General features: G+C 39.5%; 1 protein-coding gene across 1 annotated transcript; it reads left to right on the forward strand.

Annotated features, from left to right (window-relative positions):
• Positions 1-8492: 8492 nt before the first annotated feature.
• CA3 (carbonic anhydrase 3) lies at positions 8493-17924 on the forward strand. The gene is made up of 7 exons (XM_032316671.1): positions 8493-8626; positions 9435-9632; positions 11584-11702; positions 12536-12628; positions 13664-13726; positions 14965-15120; positions 16950-17924. Exons 1-7 carry the CDS (start codon positions 8593-8595, stop codon positions 17067-17069), a joined length of 783 nt encoding a protein of 260 aa, XP_032172562.1. The 5' UTR covers positions 8493-8592; the 3' UTR covers positions 17070-17924.
• The last annotated feature ends 2561 nt before the right edge of the window (positions 17925-20485 follow it).

Below are 20485 nucleotides of genomic sequence, written 5' to 3' on the forward strand. Positions count from 1 at the left end.
TCATATCTACAGAAGATGCCTCTTTTCCAGTCTCTCCAGTGGATTATTCCTTAGAAGCCATGTGGTTATTGTCTCCTCCCTTTTTGTTGGGACCACCAACTAGACTGTAAATTCAATGAGGGGCACTCTCTTCCTTCTTAATATATCTCTAGCACCTAGACCAGATAGAAGGCATTAAATATCTGTGTTGAGTATGTGAATAAGTGACATTTTTTCAATTACATTCTTTTGATATATTTAAAAAACCTATTGGATTTTGATGAAATATTATTCCATTTGGAATTTAATTGATTTGTGCATCAATTGATTAGTGCATTTATGTCAAATGCACTAATAAGAACTTCAGAAGTAATAGTTACTGTGATAAGTCACCTGTATCACGGGCTGGAGAAAGGGTTGAACCAGTCACTGAACAAAGTAAATACACTTCTGCAATGCAGTGACTTAGAAATTCTGGTGTGGAAGGTAGTAACCTCAGAGTTTCTGTCTGGTCTTTGGCAAAGAAACAGTTTCAAAGAAATAGGATTTATGCCAAGACTTGTGACATGTCTTATCTACACCTATAGTAAAATCTAAATTGAAGATATGTGCTCAAGTCAAAGTACATTAAGTTTATGAAATGCATTATTATAATTTATATTTTCCATGCAGTTCTACACTTATATTTAAGTAACTTCTATTACTTTATCCTTGTTAAAAGAACAATAAAATTCTCTACAAGGCAAGAAATAACGGACAACTCTTTCTAGTTTACCACTGCCAAAGAGAGATCCTTCTTTATTTCCTTAGATAATATACCTTTAAAAAATCAACACAGATTTTAGTAACACAGCATTGCAGCAATGTGAAAGTGTGAAGAAATGATTTTTCCTGATTCAGAACTGAGGAATTAATTTTTTTTCCAAGTTCAGTTTTGAGCTCACGCCATTGTTTAATTATGGCAAGGGGAGAGCTTGTATAATATCAGACATACTAGGCTGCCATTTGTTTCTCTCATCACCCTGTCCCAGACGAGGCAGTGTTGCTGGTTGCCAATCTGAGCACTGAGCCCCAGGTAACAATACCCATTACTCATCTCTCAATCAAATATCAATGTGGGAAGTTTGTGACTTAGGCCAAAGATGAAAAGATCCGACCAGCTGTTCCTCTCAGGCTCAGTTCTGATCCTGTGTGAAAAAAGAATACCTCAGAAAAGTAATTGTGAGTCTGAATGCAATGGTTGCCAAAAAAGACTCCAGCGCTGTTTATTTTGGAAGAGCCACGTGCATCAATCTGGCTGTGAGCAAGGTATTCATGTGTGTGCTTCTGCCCAAGAGGGACAGCAAGATTCATCCATCTCATTTGAATGGAGATTTCTCTGTGTGAATTGTTTGTCTTCTCTACCCCTTCCTTGGTATGTTCTGAAAAGAAAACGTCTTTAAGGTCAATACTAAACGATCACTAACTGTGAAACTGAAAACTGAAAATCTGGTCAGAACGGTCACCCTTGAGGATTCAAGCTCTGATTTTGCAGACGGATAAACTGTCCTAAGAGTTAATGTCAGTATAACATCGGCGTTTGATGAGGGGATTAACTGCGGAGGTGGCAGGAGAGATCGTCTCCACATGGGAGCGCGGTACTCCTTGCCTCTGGCCATGTTATTCCCCAACCAGCCCATTGTTTTCCCACTGGTTTTGTCTGTCCTTCTTATGTATCAAGTTTAGATTGAAACTTTCTTGGCCCTGAAATGTGGTTATGTTTTCCAGTTTTTCCATGTTGTTGACATCATAAATATTAACCAGCAATAATTCGGTTCTCCTTCTAAAGAACGAGACATGAAATGCCTTCACAGCCCTGAGAAAGAAGCTTTTGTTCTTCCGTACATTGCAGTTCACTTTTATATGCCATACAAATACATTTCATTTGGTTATATTCCATTTTCAATAGGAAATTCTGAGACTACTATACTATGCTTTCTTCTTGGGGAGATAACTGAGCTTGCATTTCAAAGAAGACATAGTAAAAATTTTGTTGTATACATAGCCCTACAAGGTAGATAGCTGATGTCACACAAGAGCAATAACTCAGTGCAGCTTTTTGCTCTTCCGGTGAAATTTCCCCCTTCCTAATTTTCTGCCTCATACCAGTGAGTATGTATTATAATCACTTTGAGGAGTGTGTGGCTTACCCTATTGTGTTTCAGAGGTGCATTTTTCTCTACAGTGATCATTGTCAACTAAGAAAGTTTCTGTTTTGAGAAAATTTACACCAAAATTTCATACTAGTTTTAATTTATTTAAATGTTAAAGACCAAACTATATGTAGGGATTTCGGTTGACTGTAACTGATAAGCTAAGTTAACATTATATCATAGAAAATAATTATTTTTTCCCAAAACATCACAAATCAAGAGGACCTATTAGATTGTGTAAAACAAAGTAACAATATTATAAAGCTGATTCTAAACAGAAATTACATCTCTTTTAAGATGACAAGATAGTCCTTATCTATGGACATCGGAGCTCTTTCCATAGTTTGGCTATTGTGGACATTGCTGCTACAAACATTGGGGTGCAGGTGTCCATCCAGATCACTTTGCTTCTATCCTTTGGGTAAATACCTAGTACAGCAATTGCTGGGTCATAGGGTAGTTCACAGGTCATAAGGGCACCCGAACCCCAATGTTTATAGCAGCAATGTCCACAATAGCCAAACTATGGAAAGAGTCCAGATGTCCATTACCTTACCATTTGGAGGCAAAACGTGAAGTGCTGAAATAACTTTTTCTAAAGACAACAGGTAAGAATTAATCACATCTTAGTCTAGGGGATGAGGCATGCTAAGACACTATTAATAGGATTTTTTAAAAGTAGTCTGTGATGGTTTAATTGACAGCATTTTTTTTTTCTTAATGGAACATAAAATAATAGTTCATACTAGGGTCAATAGTATCTACACTGGAGGAAATGAAGATACTAAGAAGCTTTTCTTACAGAAAGAAATTTACTTTTCAAATACTGAAAATTGGAAATACAGAGAAGTTGGCAAAAGGATACAAACTTTTAGCTGTAAGATGAATAAAGTATGAGGATCTAATGTATAATATAGTATTATAGTTGATAACACTACATTGAATAATTGAAATTTGCTAAGGGAGTAGACTTAAATGTTCTCTTACACACACAAAAGATAAATAGGCAGGGTGGTGGATATTTAATTAACTAGATGTGAGGAATCCTTTGTCATAATGTATATGTATATCAAATTATCATTTAACTATAAATATAAATAATTTAAATAACTTACAATTTTGTCAACTATACATCAATTATAGCTAGAAAATATTGAAAATTGTGTGATTATGACAACATAAATTTTTTGAGATTATTTAAATTTTACTATTTATTTAGAATAGATATAATTAAATAACTGTGTAGCATATGCTGCTAATGCAAAGATTCCTATTAGTCTTGATTACTTAATTTTGGAAAAGTAAATATTTAATGACATTAAACATTCAAACAATTGATGCAGGTAGTTTTTGTTTCTGTTATTCAGAAATTTGATGAAAATCAATCTATTTCTAATGTCTTTAAGATGCAATGATTTTAGGTTTATCAAGTTTGTGCCTTACCTTTCTATAAATGATGCTTTGAATTTCTTCTTGCATGAAAACGCCACAGCTCTTATTTATTTATTTTTTTTCCCCACAGCTTGTGAAAGAGCAAATGGGGGGAATAGGTGGAGGGTCAGAGGGAAAGGGTGAGAATCCCAAGCAGACTCCTCAATGGTGGTGGGTGTGGGGGACGGCTGAGGCAGGGCTCAATCTCACCACCCTGAGATCCTGACTTGAGCTGAAACCAAGAGTCAGTTGCTTAACTGACTGAGCCATCCAGACGCCCCCCGAACTCTAGTGTTTAAACATTAATTTAATTAAATTTGTAAAGTAAGAATAATAATAAATATGAAATATTAGTTTCATATGTTCATATATATAGAAATATAGTGCTTTCACATCTATTATTTTGTTTGTTGCTAATAACCCAGTAAGTGTCCAGGGCAGTTACTATTATTCTGAGAAGTTAGCTGACCAACCTAGGGGAACAATGCTTTACAGGAAGAGCCAGAAGTGGAATTGGGTTTTTCCAGCTTCTATAGAGGTGAAGCTGATGTTTGATTTTTTCCAGGGAAGCAAAATATAATTTACATTGCACTGGAAACAGTGCCCCAAACCTCGCCCTGAGAAAATTAAAATAATACAAAAAAACAAAACAACACAATTCTAACAGTGGCGTGGCCTTGAATTGGAGGGTGGAAAATTTTGGAAGGAAAGGATAGAACAGAGCTAAAAAGTAGGGAGGGTTGATTTCTGAAGATCCCCAATGCCATTTAGAGCAGTTTGATCTCATTTTTAAAAACCTGTGTATCAAAAAGTTTACTGAAGATACAAATCAAAACCACAATTAAATACCACCTACTACCAGCCAGAATGGCTAAAATTAACAAGTCAGGAAACAACAGATGTTGGTAAGGATTTGGAGAAAGGGGAACCCTCTTACACTGTTGGTGGGAAGGCAAGCTGGTGCAGCCACTCTGGAAAACAGTGTGGAGGTTCCTCAAAAAGTTGAAAATAGAGCTACCCTATGACCCAGCAATTGCTGTACTAGGTATTTACCCAAAGGATAGAAGCAAAGTGATCTGGACAGACACCTGCACCCAATGTTTATAGCAGCAATGTCCACAATAGCCAAGGTATGGAAAGAACCCAGATGTCCATCGACAGATGAATGGATAAAGAAGATGTGATTGATACACACACACACACACACACACACACACAAACACACACACACTGGAATATTAATCGGCCAACACAAAATTGAAGTCTTACTATTTACTAGAGGGTATTATGCTAAGTGAAATAAGTCAATCAGAGAAAGACAGTTATCATACGATCTCACTCATATATGGAATTTAAGAAACAAAACAAAGGGTCATAAGGGAAGGGAGGGAAAAATAAAACAAGATGAAACCAGAGAGGGAAGCAAACCATAAGAGACTTTTAATCATAGGGAACAAACTAAAGGTTGCTGGAGGGGAGGGGGCTTGGGAATGGGCTAACTGGGTGATGGGCATTAAGAAGGGTACCTGATGTAATGAGCACTGGGTGCTGTATGCAACTGATGAATCACTGAATTCTACCTCTGAAATTAATAATACCCTTATTGATTGATTGATTATTAATTGAACTTATTTATTAATTGAACTTAAATTAAAAAAATAAAACAAAGTTCCTTCATCACAGGGGAACCCGGGTGACTCAGTGGGTTAAGTGTCTGCCTTTGGCTCAGGTTGTGATCTCAGGGTCCTGGGATCAAACACCTCCTACCCCTTTGGCTACCCGTTCCTTGGGGATTCTGGTTCTCCCTTCCCTTCTACCCCTCCTCCTGCTTGTGCTCTCTCTCTTAAATAAATAAAGTCTTTAAAAAAATAAAATTCCTTCTATACATAAACAATAACAATATGATGAATTCCCAGATTTTTGGTCTTGCTTGTTATAAAGATTTTATTTTATTTATAATTTTTTTTTTTTTTTAGATTTTACTTATTTGACAGAGAGAGAGATATCACAAGTAGGCAGAAAGGTAGGAGAGAGAGAGGAGGAGCAGGCTCCCTGCTGAGCAGAGAGCCCAATGTGGGGCTCGATCCCAGGATCCTGAAATCATGACCTGATTGAAGGCAGAGGCTTAACCCACTGAGCCACCCAGGTGCCCCTGGTATAAAGATTTTATTAAACACTTTATCTGGACCAGAACAGACATTTTCCCAAAGATGTACAAATGACCAGCAGATGCATGAAAAGATGCTCAACATCCCTAATCCCCAGAGAAATGCAAAATAAAAAATGAGATACAACATCATGCCATTTAGAATGGTTAGTATCAAAAAGACAAGAAATAACAAGTGTTGTTGAGGATGTGGAGAAAAGGGAGCTCTTGTGCACTGTTGGTGGGAATGTGACTTGGTGAAGCCACTATGGAAAACAATATGAAGATTCCTTAAAAAATGTATGATCCAGCAATTCCACTTCGGGTAGTTACCTGAAGAAAACAAGAGCACTAGTTCGAAAAGATATACATACTCCTATGTTTACTGAAGCATTATTTATAATAACCAAAACATGAAAACATTCTAAGTGTCCTTCAACAGATGGATGGATAAAGAAAATATGGGAGATATACATGATGAAATATTATGTAGCCATTTAAAAAGAATGAAATCTTGCCATTTGTGACAGCATGATAGACATAGAGGTATTACATTAAGTGAACTAAGTCAGACAAAGAAAGGCAAATACTAAATGATTTCACTTATTGTGGAATTTAAAAAAACAAAACAAATGAAGAAACAAAACCAAACAGAAACAGCTCATACAGAAAACAAACCAGGGGTTGCTAGTGTGAAGAGATAGGGCAGTAGATTAGTAATTATGGGATTAAAAGGTATACACTTCCAGTTATAAAATAAATAAACCACAAGCAAGAAAAGTACAGCAGAGGGGATATAGTCACTAATATTATAATAGCTTTGTATGAGAACAGATGGTAACTATACTCACATTGTGATCATTTCATAATGTCTGTAAATGTCCAGTCACTGCACACAAACTAACACTACACCCAAAACTACTATTATATTGTATGTCAACTATACATCAATTAAAAAATCACTTTATCTGTATTACTACTATACCAATAACGTGAAATGTAGTTAACAACCTTTAGCCCCACGCACCAGAAAAAGAGAGATTATAGAGATTTGATGAATTGAAAAAAAGATCATAGTTTACTGATACAAATAAGTATGCATTCAAAAAGAAATAGAAAACACCTCCGTTAACCACAAACTATAGCACCACACTATCGCAGTAAAGCGGAATTGGCCACAGAGGTTCCAAATCTGCAGGCTTTCTGATCCACCACTGACATATTTGAGCTCAGAGTCTAAGGGCATTTGCTTTGCTGTTTGCTTGGATTTTCCAAACGATCTCAGTTGATTCCACATTGTTATTGTGTGGATCAAATGATCCTTGCTCACAAAAATACGCTGGGGAATGACTCCCTTGGCGTCCAGGTTATGAGTGTGGTCAGTCATTCCACATGCCTTGGGGATGAGCTATCTTTACCATGATGAGAGATTTCCCTTTTCAAGTTTAGTAATCTCCAAATACAAAATGCTAGCATCGATAAAAGTCAAAGTAATTAAGGAAATGTATATTGCAACCTCGTTCAAGATAGCACTGAACAGGGCTTATGTCTCTTTACTGTCTTTTTTATGAATAAAATTATTATTAACCTAGAACAAAGAAGAAATTTACAACATACTCTTAATAGAGCTATAAAGATCTACTACACGGACTTCTTCAATGTAAACCATAACAACATTTAAAAATATATCTCTGACATGTGCACATTGGATATGCCAGTTCTCTCCTTTTGCATGGGTCATCATACTATAAAACAACTTGAGTGGGGAGAAAAAAGAAAAAACACAAAACAATTCTGGAAGCCTTTCCTCTTCCTTTTCTTCTAATCTCTCATTATGTCCTGGGGAACGAGGTCCTGCATTTTAAACACCATGACTCACTTTATGTTTGTGGCCTTCCAACACTCCAGAATAGTCTCGACTTTTCGTGAGCAGAGGTACAGCTCACACAATAGGGGTAAGTCAGTCCCAGGCTCCTGCTCAATGTCAGCTTGGGATGCAGACCTCTCCCGGATTCCCGGAGCTCTCCGAGAGATATAGCTCTCAGCGTCCTGCAGACCAAAGGAATCCGCTAGGCTGGGAAATGCTGCCTGGCGCAGTTCCAAGAACAAGCTTTTGTCAATCTCTTTAAGGATAGCGGAGTTCTAGAACTTGCCCTCCCGGCCTCTTTCTTCCCATCCTCTGCTCCTGAGATTTTACAAGTTGCCTGCAAGGGAGTCAAACACGAGTCAGGCAAACAGACCTGTTCTTTCCAGCTACCGTAATCGGATCGCTGGAGCGAAATAAACTCGCAGAAGCGTCCAGAGACCGCAGCCAGACAACCAGCCTGCGCTAAAAGCAACTTGCAAGTGAGGCTACAAGTGCCGCGGGGCTGCAGATTTTAGCTGGTGGCTAAGCACTGGTCGGATCCCCCATCTCCCGCAAAATCAACAACGAAAAGCCTGGAAGAGGGAGGAAGGATGAAGCAAAAGTCGCCCGCATTTTTGCACGTCGGCGCCACTCGTTAGAAAGCCAGGCAGCTTCAGGAGGCGGGAGGGAGAGGTAGGAGAGCCAGGCGCCGAGGTTTGGAGAGGGTAGAGAGAGGGTGGGGGCCTCCTTCCGCCCATCTCCCCCGCCAACCCCCCCACCAAGCCCGACAGCTGTCTAGCTCTCGGAATTCATTGGCTTTCCCTACCCCGCCTCCCAAATACCACCCCAATCCAGTTTAGCCCCCCCGCCCCACCCTCGCTGACCTAATAAGGCCATGCAGTGTGTTGGGGACCTATATAAAAGGCGTGGGCTCGAAGGGAGGCTGCACAACTCGGGGGAGAGAAGTCAGCTGCGGTCCAGTGCCTACAAAGACTACCATGGCCAAGGAGTGGGGTTACGCCAGCCACAACGGTGAGTCCGAGCAGCCGCCGGCCCCAGCACCCCAGCCTTGTCCGGGATGGTGTCGGAGGATCCCCTGGAATTGCACAGAAAGCGAGCAACTCTAGGGAGTGCATGGGAAAATATGGGCGGAGGAGTCCTTGGAAACCAAGATTTACTGAGCACTTAGCAAGTGCCAAAGCTGCTGACCCTTTTACCCTTATCTCATGTAGTTCTCCCTGGTATCAAGCAAGCCCTTATTACTTCCGCTGCAGGAAACTGAAGTGCAGAGAGAGGCTGGGTAACTTACCCAAGATCACACTGCCTGTGACCTAGAAGTCAGACCACCCAAGGTCCAGTTCTGATTGTCCCTTATTCCAGGATACTGGGCAAGCAGTTCACCTCTCTGAACCTGGTGTCAATTTAAGAATCCTTGCTCTGCCTACTGGTTTCTGCCTAACGCATAGTAAAAAATAAATAAATAAATAAAAAATAGGAGTGTGCTTTGAAAACCATATGTGGTCAGGTTATTTCTTCCAGCTGTATGGTGGAAGATATCATTGGTAAAACGTGTGACGAAGTGCGTTTCAAAAATTAGCCTTCGGGGTTGTATTCTTGAGCAAGCAGGGGAAATACGCTTAGTTAAATATAATTTCTAGGTACACTATTAAGGAAACAATGAAAAGGTCTTAAATGCTAAGCCTTGTCTTGCCCAAACTGAAAACCAGGACCTTTGCATAATCACTGACTAGCCTCTGTGTATTTTGCTGATTTAGTCGATTAGAAAGAGGGCTTGGAATGTGCCACCAAATGAATCAGTCCCGTCAACTTGATTTCCTAGGTCCTGACCACTGGCATGAACTTTATCCCATTGCCAAGGGAGACAACCAGTCGCCCATCGAACTGCATACTAAAGACATCAAGCACGACCCTTCTCTGCAGCCGTGGTCAGCGTCTTACGATCCTGGCTCTTGCAAGAGCATCTTGAACAATGGGAAGACCTGCAGGGTTGTGTTTGATGATACTTTCGATAGGTCAAGTAAGTATGACACTTAGGTAGAGGCACACGGACGTTTTCGATGCCCGTATTGGCAAAAATGAGGTTGATGACACAGTAATAATTAGTGAGAAGAGGTGATGGCAATGAGTCTAAATGAATGTCCTTTTGGATGGCCTACACCTGAGGTTTCTGAACACAGTCTGGAGAGCAAGACTCCCATTCCCATTGTGTGGCAGAGATTCCATTCTACAAAGCCAGGAACCCAGCAAAGAAACACTAATGTAGACACTTTCTCCCCTGGTATGTGGGTGGGGGCCAATCCAGGGGAAAGAATGAGGTCATTAGGTGAGTCAAGAACACTGTCTTCAAGGCTTCAGTGGGGTTCTGATTAATCCTTTTGGTGAGTGTTTTTGAAGTTCCTGAAAAGGAAAAGTCACCATGTTCAAAAAACTCTTTACTTACACTATTAAGAAAATCAATGAAATAAAAGCAGACTACTTAGAAATACTTTATTTCAAAGTAAATGAGGTTAGAAAGAATCTACCTTTAGTATTTTGGTGCTTGATATACAATAATACTTTTTCTTATAACCACATTTGTAAAAAGGTTAAAATTATTCTTATTGATGTACATAAATAAATATTCTCAGTAATGTTATAGTAGAGAGCAATAGTGGCATAATTCCTACCTGCTAGGAGGCTCCAAGTAATGAATATCATAGAAATTTTATTTTCGTAAATGATAATTTTATATTGCTGTTACTTTTTCCCCCTTCTCCATTTAAATCAAGTTCCATTCTGAAGGATAAATGACAAAATTAAACAATATCTATTTCTAGACCCTCATGAGAATATCATTTTTGTAAGTGGAGATGAGGAAATATTGACTATTCCAAAGGAGTTATCCTAATCAGTTGGACTCCTATGACCAGAAAGTAACTGTTCTAGTGTTTGCACCAGAAAAATGCTGTGAATCAGACCACTTAACTTCTACATGACTAAGCTCACCCAAGTCTAGCTCTATTGTTTTAGATTTATATTATGGGCTTTCAGTTTGCCATTTCAGCACCAAGAGTTGGTCAATCTATTCTGGAATAGCTATTCTGAATTCTGTTTTGATCTAGTTTATGTTGCTAAATCTTGATTTGGGGAGGGGGAGGGAGGTACGTAATTTCCAATGTCCTGCAGAAAATATTTGAACGCCTAATTCACTCCCCAGGTAAATGAAGTGAGATCAAAGTAATGTGATGCGGTGAAGTATTTGGACAACAAACTCAAACATTAATGCTACCAAGAATTACCTCGTTTGGCTGTCCACATTTATTGATTGCTTGGGAGATGTCTAAATTTTCCTTTTTACCTCATTCCAACAGACACAGTTCAAGTTAGAAGTGAATGAAAGCTCTAGCTTGTAGTCTTAAAGAAAAGTGGAGCTGGAGGCATGATATGGAGAAGAAGTTCACATTTGCACGGTGATTGGTGTGCTGGGCAATGTGATGAACACTTTAAAGTCCCTAATCTCATTTAATCCTCACGGCTGCTTTGAAAGGTTGATATTATTATCACCTTCAACAGAGTTGCAAAAACAGGTTCAGAGAAGTTTAGCAACTTGCCTGAGATCACACAATTAGCTAGGATTTGAACCCGCATCCCTCTGGCTCTCAGCCCTCACGTTCTTCCCACCACTCCACACAACAGACTCATTTGTTGACTGTCTGCATCCTTATTGCCCTCTTCCATTTGAACTTTGTTGTCATGTTAAATTGGCACTTTGAGCATAATAAAACAAGCAAAGAAAACAAGACAGAAAAGAGAAGTCCTTTATTTTGACATATCCCGTGGGAAAGAGGCCAGTGTGCTTGAGAACCATATCATCTACCCAGCAGACTGACCTTTGCCCATCGAACTTCGGCTCTAAGAGCACGCGTTTAAGGTAGGAGTCTGTAAACGAAGCACGAGTTCACTGTTGACCTAGTGTCTCTGAATCGCAGTGCTGAGGGGCGGTCCTCTCACTGGACCCTACCGGCTTCGCCAGTTCCATCTTCACTGGGGCTCCTCTGATGACCATGGCTCTGAACACACCGTGGATGGAGTCAAGTATGCGGCAGAGGTAGGAGCAACTGTCTCCCAAAGTGAAAACTGAGAAGTGAAAAATAGCCACAAAGTAGCATCCACTTCAAGCCCGAGGTTGTGAAAAGAGCTGTAGTACTTTTAGCATAAGCTGTAGCTGCCGAACATTCTAGGCTGGACGGTTAAGAGTGTAGGTTAGTGTCATGCATGAAAATTTTCAAGGTTATATTAAGAAATTGGATAGCGGGAACGCCTGGGTGGCTCAGTGGGTTAAGCATCTGCCTTCAGCTCAGGTCATGATTTCAGGGGCCTGGGATGGAGTCCCGCAACGTGCTCCCTGCTCAGGGGGAAGTCTGCTTCTCCCTCTACCTCTGCCCCTCCCCCTGCTTGTGCTCTCTCTGGCAAAAAAATAAAATCCTAAAAACAACAACAACTGGATAACGGTTTAATAATTTTTTTAAAAAGGCCAAGGTCTTGACTAGAAGAGAAAAGATAAGAATAGTGAACATTTATGAAGTGCTTACAAATATGAACTCATTTGATCCTCTCAGCAACTCTATGAGACAGGTTATACAAACAGGCACAGAAAAGTTACATAACAAAGTTACAGAATTAGTTTAACGAAAGTTCAACTTTCAATCATTGCTTATTACAATGTTCTAGGTCTACTTATAATAATTTCATACACTTTTTATTTAAACCACTAAAAATTTCAGCAAAATATTGCATGTTGATATTTCAAATTCTATTGACTTCCTTTGAGAATGTCTGGCAACGTCAGCATTGTAAAGTTATTGGTTTACTGTGAATACTTTTATACGTATTTTCTTACTCTAGAAATTTTACCTCATAACCTGCATTCTATGGTTTCAGCTTCATTTGGTTCACTGGAATCCAAAGTATAACACCTTCGGAGAAGCTCTGAAGCAACCTGATGGGATAGCTGTGGTTGGCATTTTTCTGAAGGTGAGGTAAAAACTAACCATCTTTTTCTTTCAAAATTTAGTTCTTTATTGATGGTTAGGATAGCATGTGTTTCCCCTCCTTCCTTTTATTTAAAAGGGAGAGAGGAATGAATTTCATTATTCCTTCAACTGACAAGACATTTCTGGTAAGATCAGCTCAAGACATTTAGCTCTCCCTCAAAAGTGTCCCTTTTACCATAGTCCAGTCCCCCTAACACTTCTAAATTCTCTCCAGAATGAGTGTGTGGACGTGCGGAGGGGCAATGGAGACAGAGCCTTGGAAAGAGCTTGTTGTGGTAGTGGGGAGGGCCAAGTCAGCCTTGTTGCATTATCCTTTCCTGTTACTCTACTTTAGTTGCACTGGAAACCAGAAAAGCTGATGTTGGAAACTGCTGGGATGCCAAGTCCCTGGCTGGACATCCCCTCAGCTCAGGGCGGCCACCACTCACATGATCCCAGGCTAACATAGCCCATGGAATGTGTGTGTTGTTGGGCCAGCTTTGGTTTAAAGGGGACTTAGTGTCATTAACACATGAATTTAGTGGTAACACAATCTACATTTTAAGCCAGAGGTGAAAATCTAGCTTCTTTCTTTTTGAATGACCTAATTTGTTTCATGTCCTGAACTCATTGGTTCATTTTCAGTGATTGAATGCAACACAACAGGAAGTGGAGTGGGTCTGCACTCCAGACTGGACAATAAATTTAGTTTTGCATACATTGGGTCCATCCTAGCTTGAATTCTGTAAAAGAAAAAAAAAAAAAGGATGATGGGCGAGAAGATCAAGGACATGGAAATAAATCAACATATAATTTTGCGGTTTTGCACTTCAGAGGCCTGGAGTCTAAATTTAGTTCGGAAAATATATACCCTAAAATCTTGGGGGAGAAATAAACTTATGTTTTGTTTAGTACAAGATATTCTGGAAGATTTGTAATCACTAGTTGCTGATGGATGGATCAAAGTTAGTTTTCAAGACAATCATAAATTATGAAGAAGGGAAAGATATAATTATTGGTTTTGATTTTCTTACAGATAGGACGCGAGAAAGGCGAGTTTCAGCTGGTCCTTGATGCACTGGACAAAGTTAAGACAAAGGTAAAAATAAATCATGTTTCCTCCTAGAACATAAAACAGGGTACGTCATTTTTTCATTATTACATTTTCTTTCTTTCTTTTTTTTTTTTAAGACTTTATTGATGTATTTCTCAGAGAGAGAGAGCATGCACAAGCAGGGAGAGTAGCAGGCAGAGGGAGAAAGAGGCTTCCCGCTGAGCGGGCTGCCCAAGGGGGGGGAGGGCACCAACCCAGAACCCTGGAATCACTACCTGAGCCAAAGGCAGATTATCAATGACTGAGCCACGCAGGTGCCCCTATTATTACAATTTCAAGTGTATTGTTTATATCTGTTACTATGTCTGATGAATATACTAAGCATATGTCCACAAACAAATGCTATTATATTTGTATGGTTTATAATTTTTAGTGTAATTTTACATATATCAGCTTATTAAATTCCTAGTCTGTCAGATAATGACTTTCTTACTGAAGTGAATAATGCAAGAGAAGTTGAATGTTTACCCCCCTTGCCCCCCAACACACATACATACTTGCAGAAGTACTAAACATTTGGATCCTGGTGCTGCCCTTTCTCTCTGGGGTGATACCTGCATACTTTAAATCTTAACAGTAGATTCTTCTAATTAACTGATTCATTTAAATTGCCTTTGGAACTTTTCTAATCAAATGCTATTAAATCTTAACAGTAGATTCTTCTAATTAACTGATTCCTTTAAATTGCCTTTGGAACTATTCTAATCAAATGCTATTAAATTTTACCACCAAAGTATTCTGAGTATAATATTCAAGTGAGCCTGTTTTTTTTTTTTTTTAAATCATTGAGTACCTAAGCATTTCTGAAATGAAACATTTCTGTTATAGTTAGATGTGAGTTTTCTTCTTTTCCTTGAGAAGTGAGGAATTGTAGTTCTACTGACAGGTAATAGGGAATAAAATGTTACATTGACTGTGCCAAAGTCAAAATATAAACTGGCTTCCCCCCTTTAACTTTTATTTCTGAAAGGCATAAACTTTATTTAATAGTTCCATTTTCTTGTGGTTCCTGGGTGGCTCAGTTGGTGAATCATTCCATTCTTGATCTCAGCTCAAGTCTTTGTCTCAGGGTCCTGAGTTCAACTCCCAAATTAAAAGAAAAAAAAAAATCTGTTTTGTTTATTCCATTTGAAATCCATCCTCCCAAAGACCGTTGGCAAGACCGTTGGGGTGGGCGGTGTGGGTGCACCTACTCATCGTGCCTGTGCCCTGTGCTCCCCCAGGGCAAGGAGGCACCCTTCACACATTTTGACCCATCCTGCCTGTTCCCCGCCTGCCGGGACTACTGGACCTACCACGGCTCCTTCACCACGCCGCCCTGTGAGGAGTGCATTGTGTGGCTCCTGCTGAAGGAGCCCATCACCGTGAGCTCTGACCAGGTAAGCCCCAGCTCCAGACAGAGACTTGACAACATGCGAACGTGCATCGCTGAATGGCTGTATAAGATATAGATTCCAAATGGAAAATGGACAGCTGCTAAAAGCATGCTTACAGACCAGCTCTATGACCAGGCATTTCAGAGTTTGCTTTGATTAATTACAGTTTGCTCAACTTTCTAAAACTTACCTTCCAAAAGTACCAGGATAAACACAGATCATTTAAAGGTGGTTGGAATGCTGAACAATGACTGAGTTTATGCTCTGGAAACACTTAAGGGTTTACATTATTAATATGAGTTAGCTTTTGTTAATTTGGAGCTCCCTCAACTACTAAGTACTGGTTAGAAGATTGTAAACACAGGCCTGGGGAGAAGGATACTAACAGAAGGGATTTAACATCTTTGTGAGGATCTGAGATTTTTCCAGTTCTAGAGATATGTAAGTTGTGGCTCAGAAAGGTTAAGTAGTTTGTCCATGATCACACAGCCAAGTGTAGGAGCTGAGATTCCAGTGTCTGTCTGCTTCCAACACCTCTTGACCTCTTTGCTCAGGACTTTCTTCTTAGTGTTCATCTAAAGAATGTCCTTGCAACATTTATCAAAGAGACTTTCAAGGAAAGACTGGGAGAAAATATGTAAGAAGAGATATGGAGAATAACAGATTAAAGGAAGTGCGCAGCACAGAAACTCACACCGTAGATCATGAATGTCTACTTTAATGGTAAAGTCAGTTTTCTAGTACATTTCCATATTTAAGACAGGGGTTTTCATATTTCTGCTAATTGGATGGGTGCTCAGCAGAGAGCCTGCTTCCTCCTCTCTCTCTGTCTGCCTCTCTGCCTACTTGTGATCTCTGTCTGTCAAATAAATAAATAAATCTTTAAAAAAAAAAAAGAAAGAAAGTTATCATCAGTACTGTATTTCTACATGAAAATGTTTACAGCTTTCTCCTTAAGAAAATTTCATTCCTCCTTCAAAATATGTTTATGACTGAACCTGACCATTAAATCTGATCTTTTGATAAAAGTGATCGTGTATATATTTGAGTCTATGAAAACCCCTGTCTTAAATATGGAAATGTACTAGAAAACTGACTTTACCATTAAAGTAGACATTCATGATCTACGGTGTGAGTTTTCTGTGCTGCCCAGGCACCCATCCAATTGAAATAATTGCTTCAGAATTCAGGAGGAAACACTTGGACAAAGGGCATGGTGATCCTATATAAAACAAAGAAAAGAAAAGTACAGAAAGCTTCTATTTCACAGGAACTCATTACCAGATAATTCTGAACCAACACATTTCGCGGTTTGTTTGTTTTGTTTTAAAAGTCAGAATTTAAAAAGGGACGCCTGGGTGGCTCAGTGGGTTAACCCTCTGCCTTCGGCTCAGGTCATGATCTCAGGGTTCTGGGATCGAGCCCCGCATCTGGCTCTCTGCTCAGCGGGGAACCTGCTTCCCTTCCTCTCCCTCTGCCTGCCTCTCTGCCTGCTTGTGATCTCTGTCTGTCAAATAAGTTAAAAAAAAAAAAAGTCAGAATTTAAAAAAAAATTTTTTTAAAGATTTTATTTATTTATTTGAGAGAGACAGAGATAGGGAGGGAGAGCACAAGCTGAGGGAGAAGCAGGCTCCCCACTGAGCTGGCTCCTCACTGAGCCTGCCACGGGGCTTGATCCCAGAACTCTGGGGTCATGAACTGAGCTGAAGGCGACACCACTTAACTGAGCCACCCAGGTGCCCCCGCAAAGCCAGAAATTTCTATCTGTCACGTACCGAATGCGTCCAGTTGGTCCGAGGGTCATGCTGACAGTCTTCCCTTGCCCCTTGCAGATGGCAAAGCTGCGGAGCCTCTTCTCCAGTGCTGAGAACGAGCCCCCAGTGCCCCTAGTGGGGAACTGGCGCCCTCCACAGCCGATCAAGGGCAGGGTGGTGAGAGCCTCCTTCAAATGAGGCTGCCGGAGCTTGCCCTCTTCAGGAAAGGAAACCTGCCATTGGAGAGCTTGGCTCCTTGTCTCCTCTTGGTGCTCCTTCCTCCAAGTAAATTTCAGCTTTCCACACCACGCAATGAGTGCCAGAGTGTAATAACCGAGAAACCAAAGTTACTTTTGACAAGACATAATATGAAAACTTTTGGCCTTTGTAATAATCACCTTTCCTACAAAAGAAGCATTGTTAGTGAGGTTTCAGAGAAGAAACAGGTGGGAGAGTAAAGATATAGAAAAATGGGTATTGGGCACCATTTTTTTGTCTTCTTAAATTTCACAGAACTTCAGTTTGACTATTTTCGTATTCTGAGTTGTGTCTCTTAAAGAAATAACAAAAACTTCTGTATGTAGGAGTGGATGTGTATGAAGATCATAGAGCAATTAAACATAAGCCAGAAGTAAAAATGACTATGCACACCAAGCAAAGAAATGATGCATTTTAACCCTTAAATAAAACCAACAAGCGGTCCGTTATTTATTACAACTCTAGGTACTGTAGGGATGATCTTTTTTGATTATCAATGAAAGGAAAACCCATTCAACTCGAGGAGTTTAAAACATTTGATCCGGTGTCTGAATTTCTTCTTCATAAGGATGGCTGACTTTATCCTAACATTTTTCTTTCCCTGAAGGAGGGCCATTTATTTTCAATTTTACTACTTTTCTCTTTGCATGCTTATTAATATAAAAATCGCCTCTGATATCTTTCTAATTTGAGGGTGGGATAATAATTCCTGGGATACGAAGGAGTGAGTGACTACACTTGACGTGAAAGCAGTTGCACCAATCATCAAAACTAATAAAGACGTGAGTGAAAAAATCGTGTTGTGTTTTTCAGGGAAGAAAAGGGTCATGAGTGACAGACATGGAGTAAAACTAAGAATGGCAAAGTCTGTAAGTTTGTTTTTATAACCGAAGGGTGATGATAACAGACTCAGGTTCTGGTTTTAATCGGACGTTACATTTCTCACAGAACAGCTAAGAATCAGTGAGGGGCCCTCGGAGAAAATCACAGACCAGAAGAGGAATGGGTGGCCATGTATTTGAGAGTGGGGACTAGTTTCTGGAAGTCTCAAAGTTGGGTTTAGGAATCTGGGGTCCATACCTTGGTTGCTACTGAAGGGCAAGGAATTAAGTCAGACTGTAGCTTTTATGTCTTTATTTTTCTAAATGTGCATTGGATAACACTAGTCTAACACTACAAAACCCCATACATTGAGACCTTCAAAACATTTAATATGTTTAGACATGAAGTCTAATTTTGCAGTTAGTGGCTTTGATATGTCTTCCATCACAAGACTGGCTAATACGTTAACTTACCTTAGAAAATGACAGCAATGATTTCATTACTCTGAGGAATGAAAATGGTATTGGGTCGGGAGAGTCCTGTGATGCTGGAAGTGAAGTCAGGTGACAAAGCCCTGGGAGACTCAAGTTATTTAATAGATTACCACTTGGGTGAAGTAAAACCAGGTTGGTCAGTGCGAAATGGGTGTGTTAATTAAATCCCTTGAAATTAGGAGGTGTGGAGCTTTCATCAATTAGTGGTAATACACAAGCTGATTCTCTCAGGGTACTCACTTAGTAATGCTTAAAGCACCACAAAAATGCATCCAAAACACATTCTGTGTAGGAGAGGAACATACAACTCAATACCAGCTACAGTGGTCCTTTTAAAGAATGCAGGCTAAACAAGCCTTGAACCGTTTTGGGAGAAAATGTCCAATCAGGAGAGGCTATCTCCCTCGACCATGAGTTCCGTGAGGGCATAGATGTGAGTCTTATAAACTATTCCCCTATTGCCTAGTAGTGAGTCTGGCACTTAGTAAGCACTCAGTAAATATGTGGTAAATAGATGATGTGATGAACACCGATGACCCCGGACAAATGCTCGTCTTCTTGAACAACCAATTACTCTGCATACTTAAGGTTAATACTGGTTTTTGCTCATCTTATGTAGTTTAGACCTCATTGGGGAATGTTCTCTTCAGCTTCAGATGACAGCTTTGAGTCACTGTCAAACTCACAATTATCACCCAACTTAAAACTTCCAATTTCTCCCTGCACTCACAATGCTGAGTCATTATACATGGTCATTAGAATATTGAAACCACACATATGTCCTTATTCAGTGGAGAGATCATCTTCACGATCATGCATAAGATTCCAGACGATTGCACTTGCGGCATACACAGCCTACACGTGTGTTGGAGATGTGGCTAGGAGCTGTGCTGGACATGTTTCAGCATCTGCCAAATTTTATTCTTTAGAACATAATCATTGTAGACATTTTTAAACTTCAACACAGAACAGAAACTAACTTGAATTAAGTATGTCGGAATATTCAGATAGCTATATCCTTAAGTCTATGAATGGCTCATAATCAATAAGAATTCACTAAATATAGGGCACTGTTAGATTTGAGAGTGCAAATATATTATAATCCTACCCCCTCAATAAGGAGGCAATATACTTATGAAAAAGTAAATATTCATGACTACTGACTGAAAACTCTTTATGTGCCATCAGTGAATATTTATGTAGATGAATGAGAAGTATTCTACATAGGGTATGTGGGTGTTAGCATCCAACTGTACTCATTTATGTAATCAAATAAAGAGGGTGAGACTGACCAGCTATTAACTGGTTTGGATAGATGTAAAAATTCGCCACAAACAAAATTGTTTTAAAAGAAGTACATAGAATCCAAAACCACATCAAAGATTGCATATAAATAAATTAGACTTTAGTTTCTCTTCTAAGGCCTTCTTATTTGATACTAAAGGGGAATTCTAGAGATAAAAAAATATTTATTTTAGTAGAGGAAGAACAAGTGAGAAAAAAATGAAAACTGGGGCATCTGGGGGCGCTGTTGGCTAAGCCTCGCACTCTTGATTTCTGTTCAGGTTGTGATCTCAGGGTGGTGGGACCAAGCCCTGCCTAAGTCCCGGCTCACACCGAGCTGCTGAGTGTGGGATCTGAGATTCTCTTACCCTTTTCCCCCCTGCCGCTGCCCCAACTCACTCTTTCTAAAATAAAGAAATAAATCTTAAAAAAAAAAAAGAAGAAACTATTAAAAAATGAGAACCGTAAAATGTTTCAGATTTAATGAATGAAAATTTAATGATATTTAAATACTACCCCTAAGCTAGCACTTAACAGATATAAAATGAAAATGAGAAGGCAAAATCATGTTTGTCTTTAATTTTCACTTGGGTCACTAGATGGCAGCAAAATAATTACAAAAATGACTGAAATGAAAAGCCCAGCTTGTTAAGTGGCAGAGTAATGAGAGGTTTTGTTTGCTTACTTTTAAAAATCCAGAACACCCCTTTTCCTTTTCTCAAGTGATTAACATTAACCATTAATCTCTATCTACAA

Source organism: Mustela erminea, chromosome 16 (genome assembly GCF_009829155.1).
Source record: "Mustela erminea isolate mMusErm1 chromosome 16, mMusErm1.Pri, whole genome shotgun sequence".
Taxonomy (NCBI): Eukaryota; Metazoa; Chordata; class Mammalia; order Carnivora; family Mustelidae; genus Mustela; species Mustela erminea.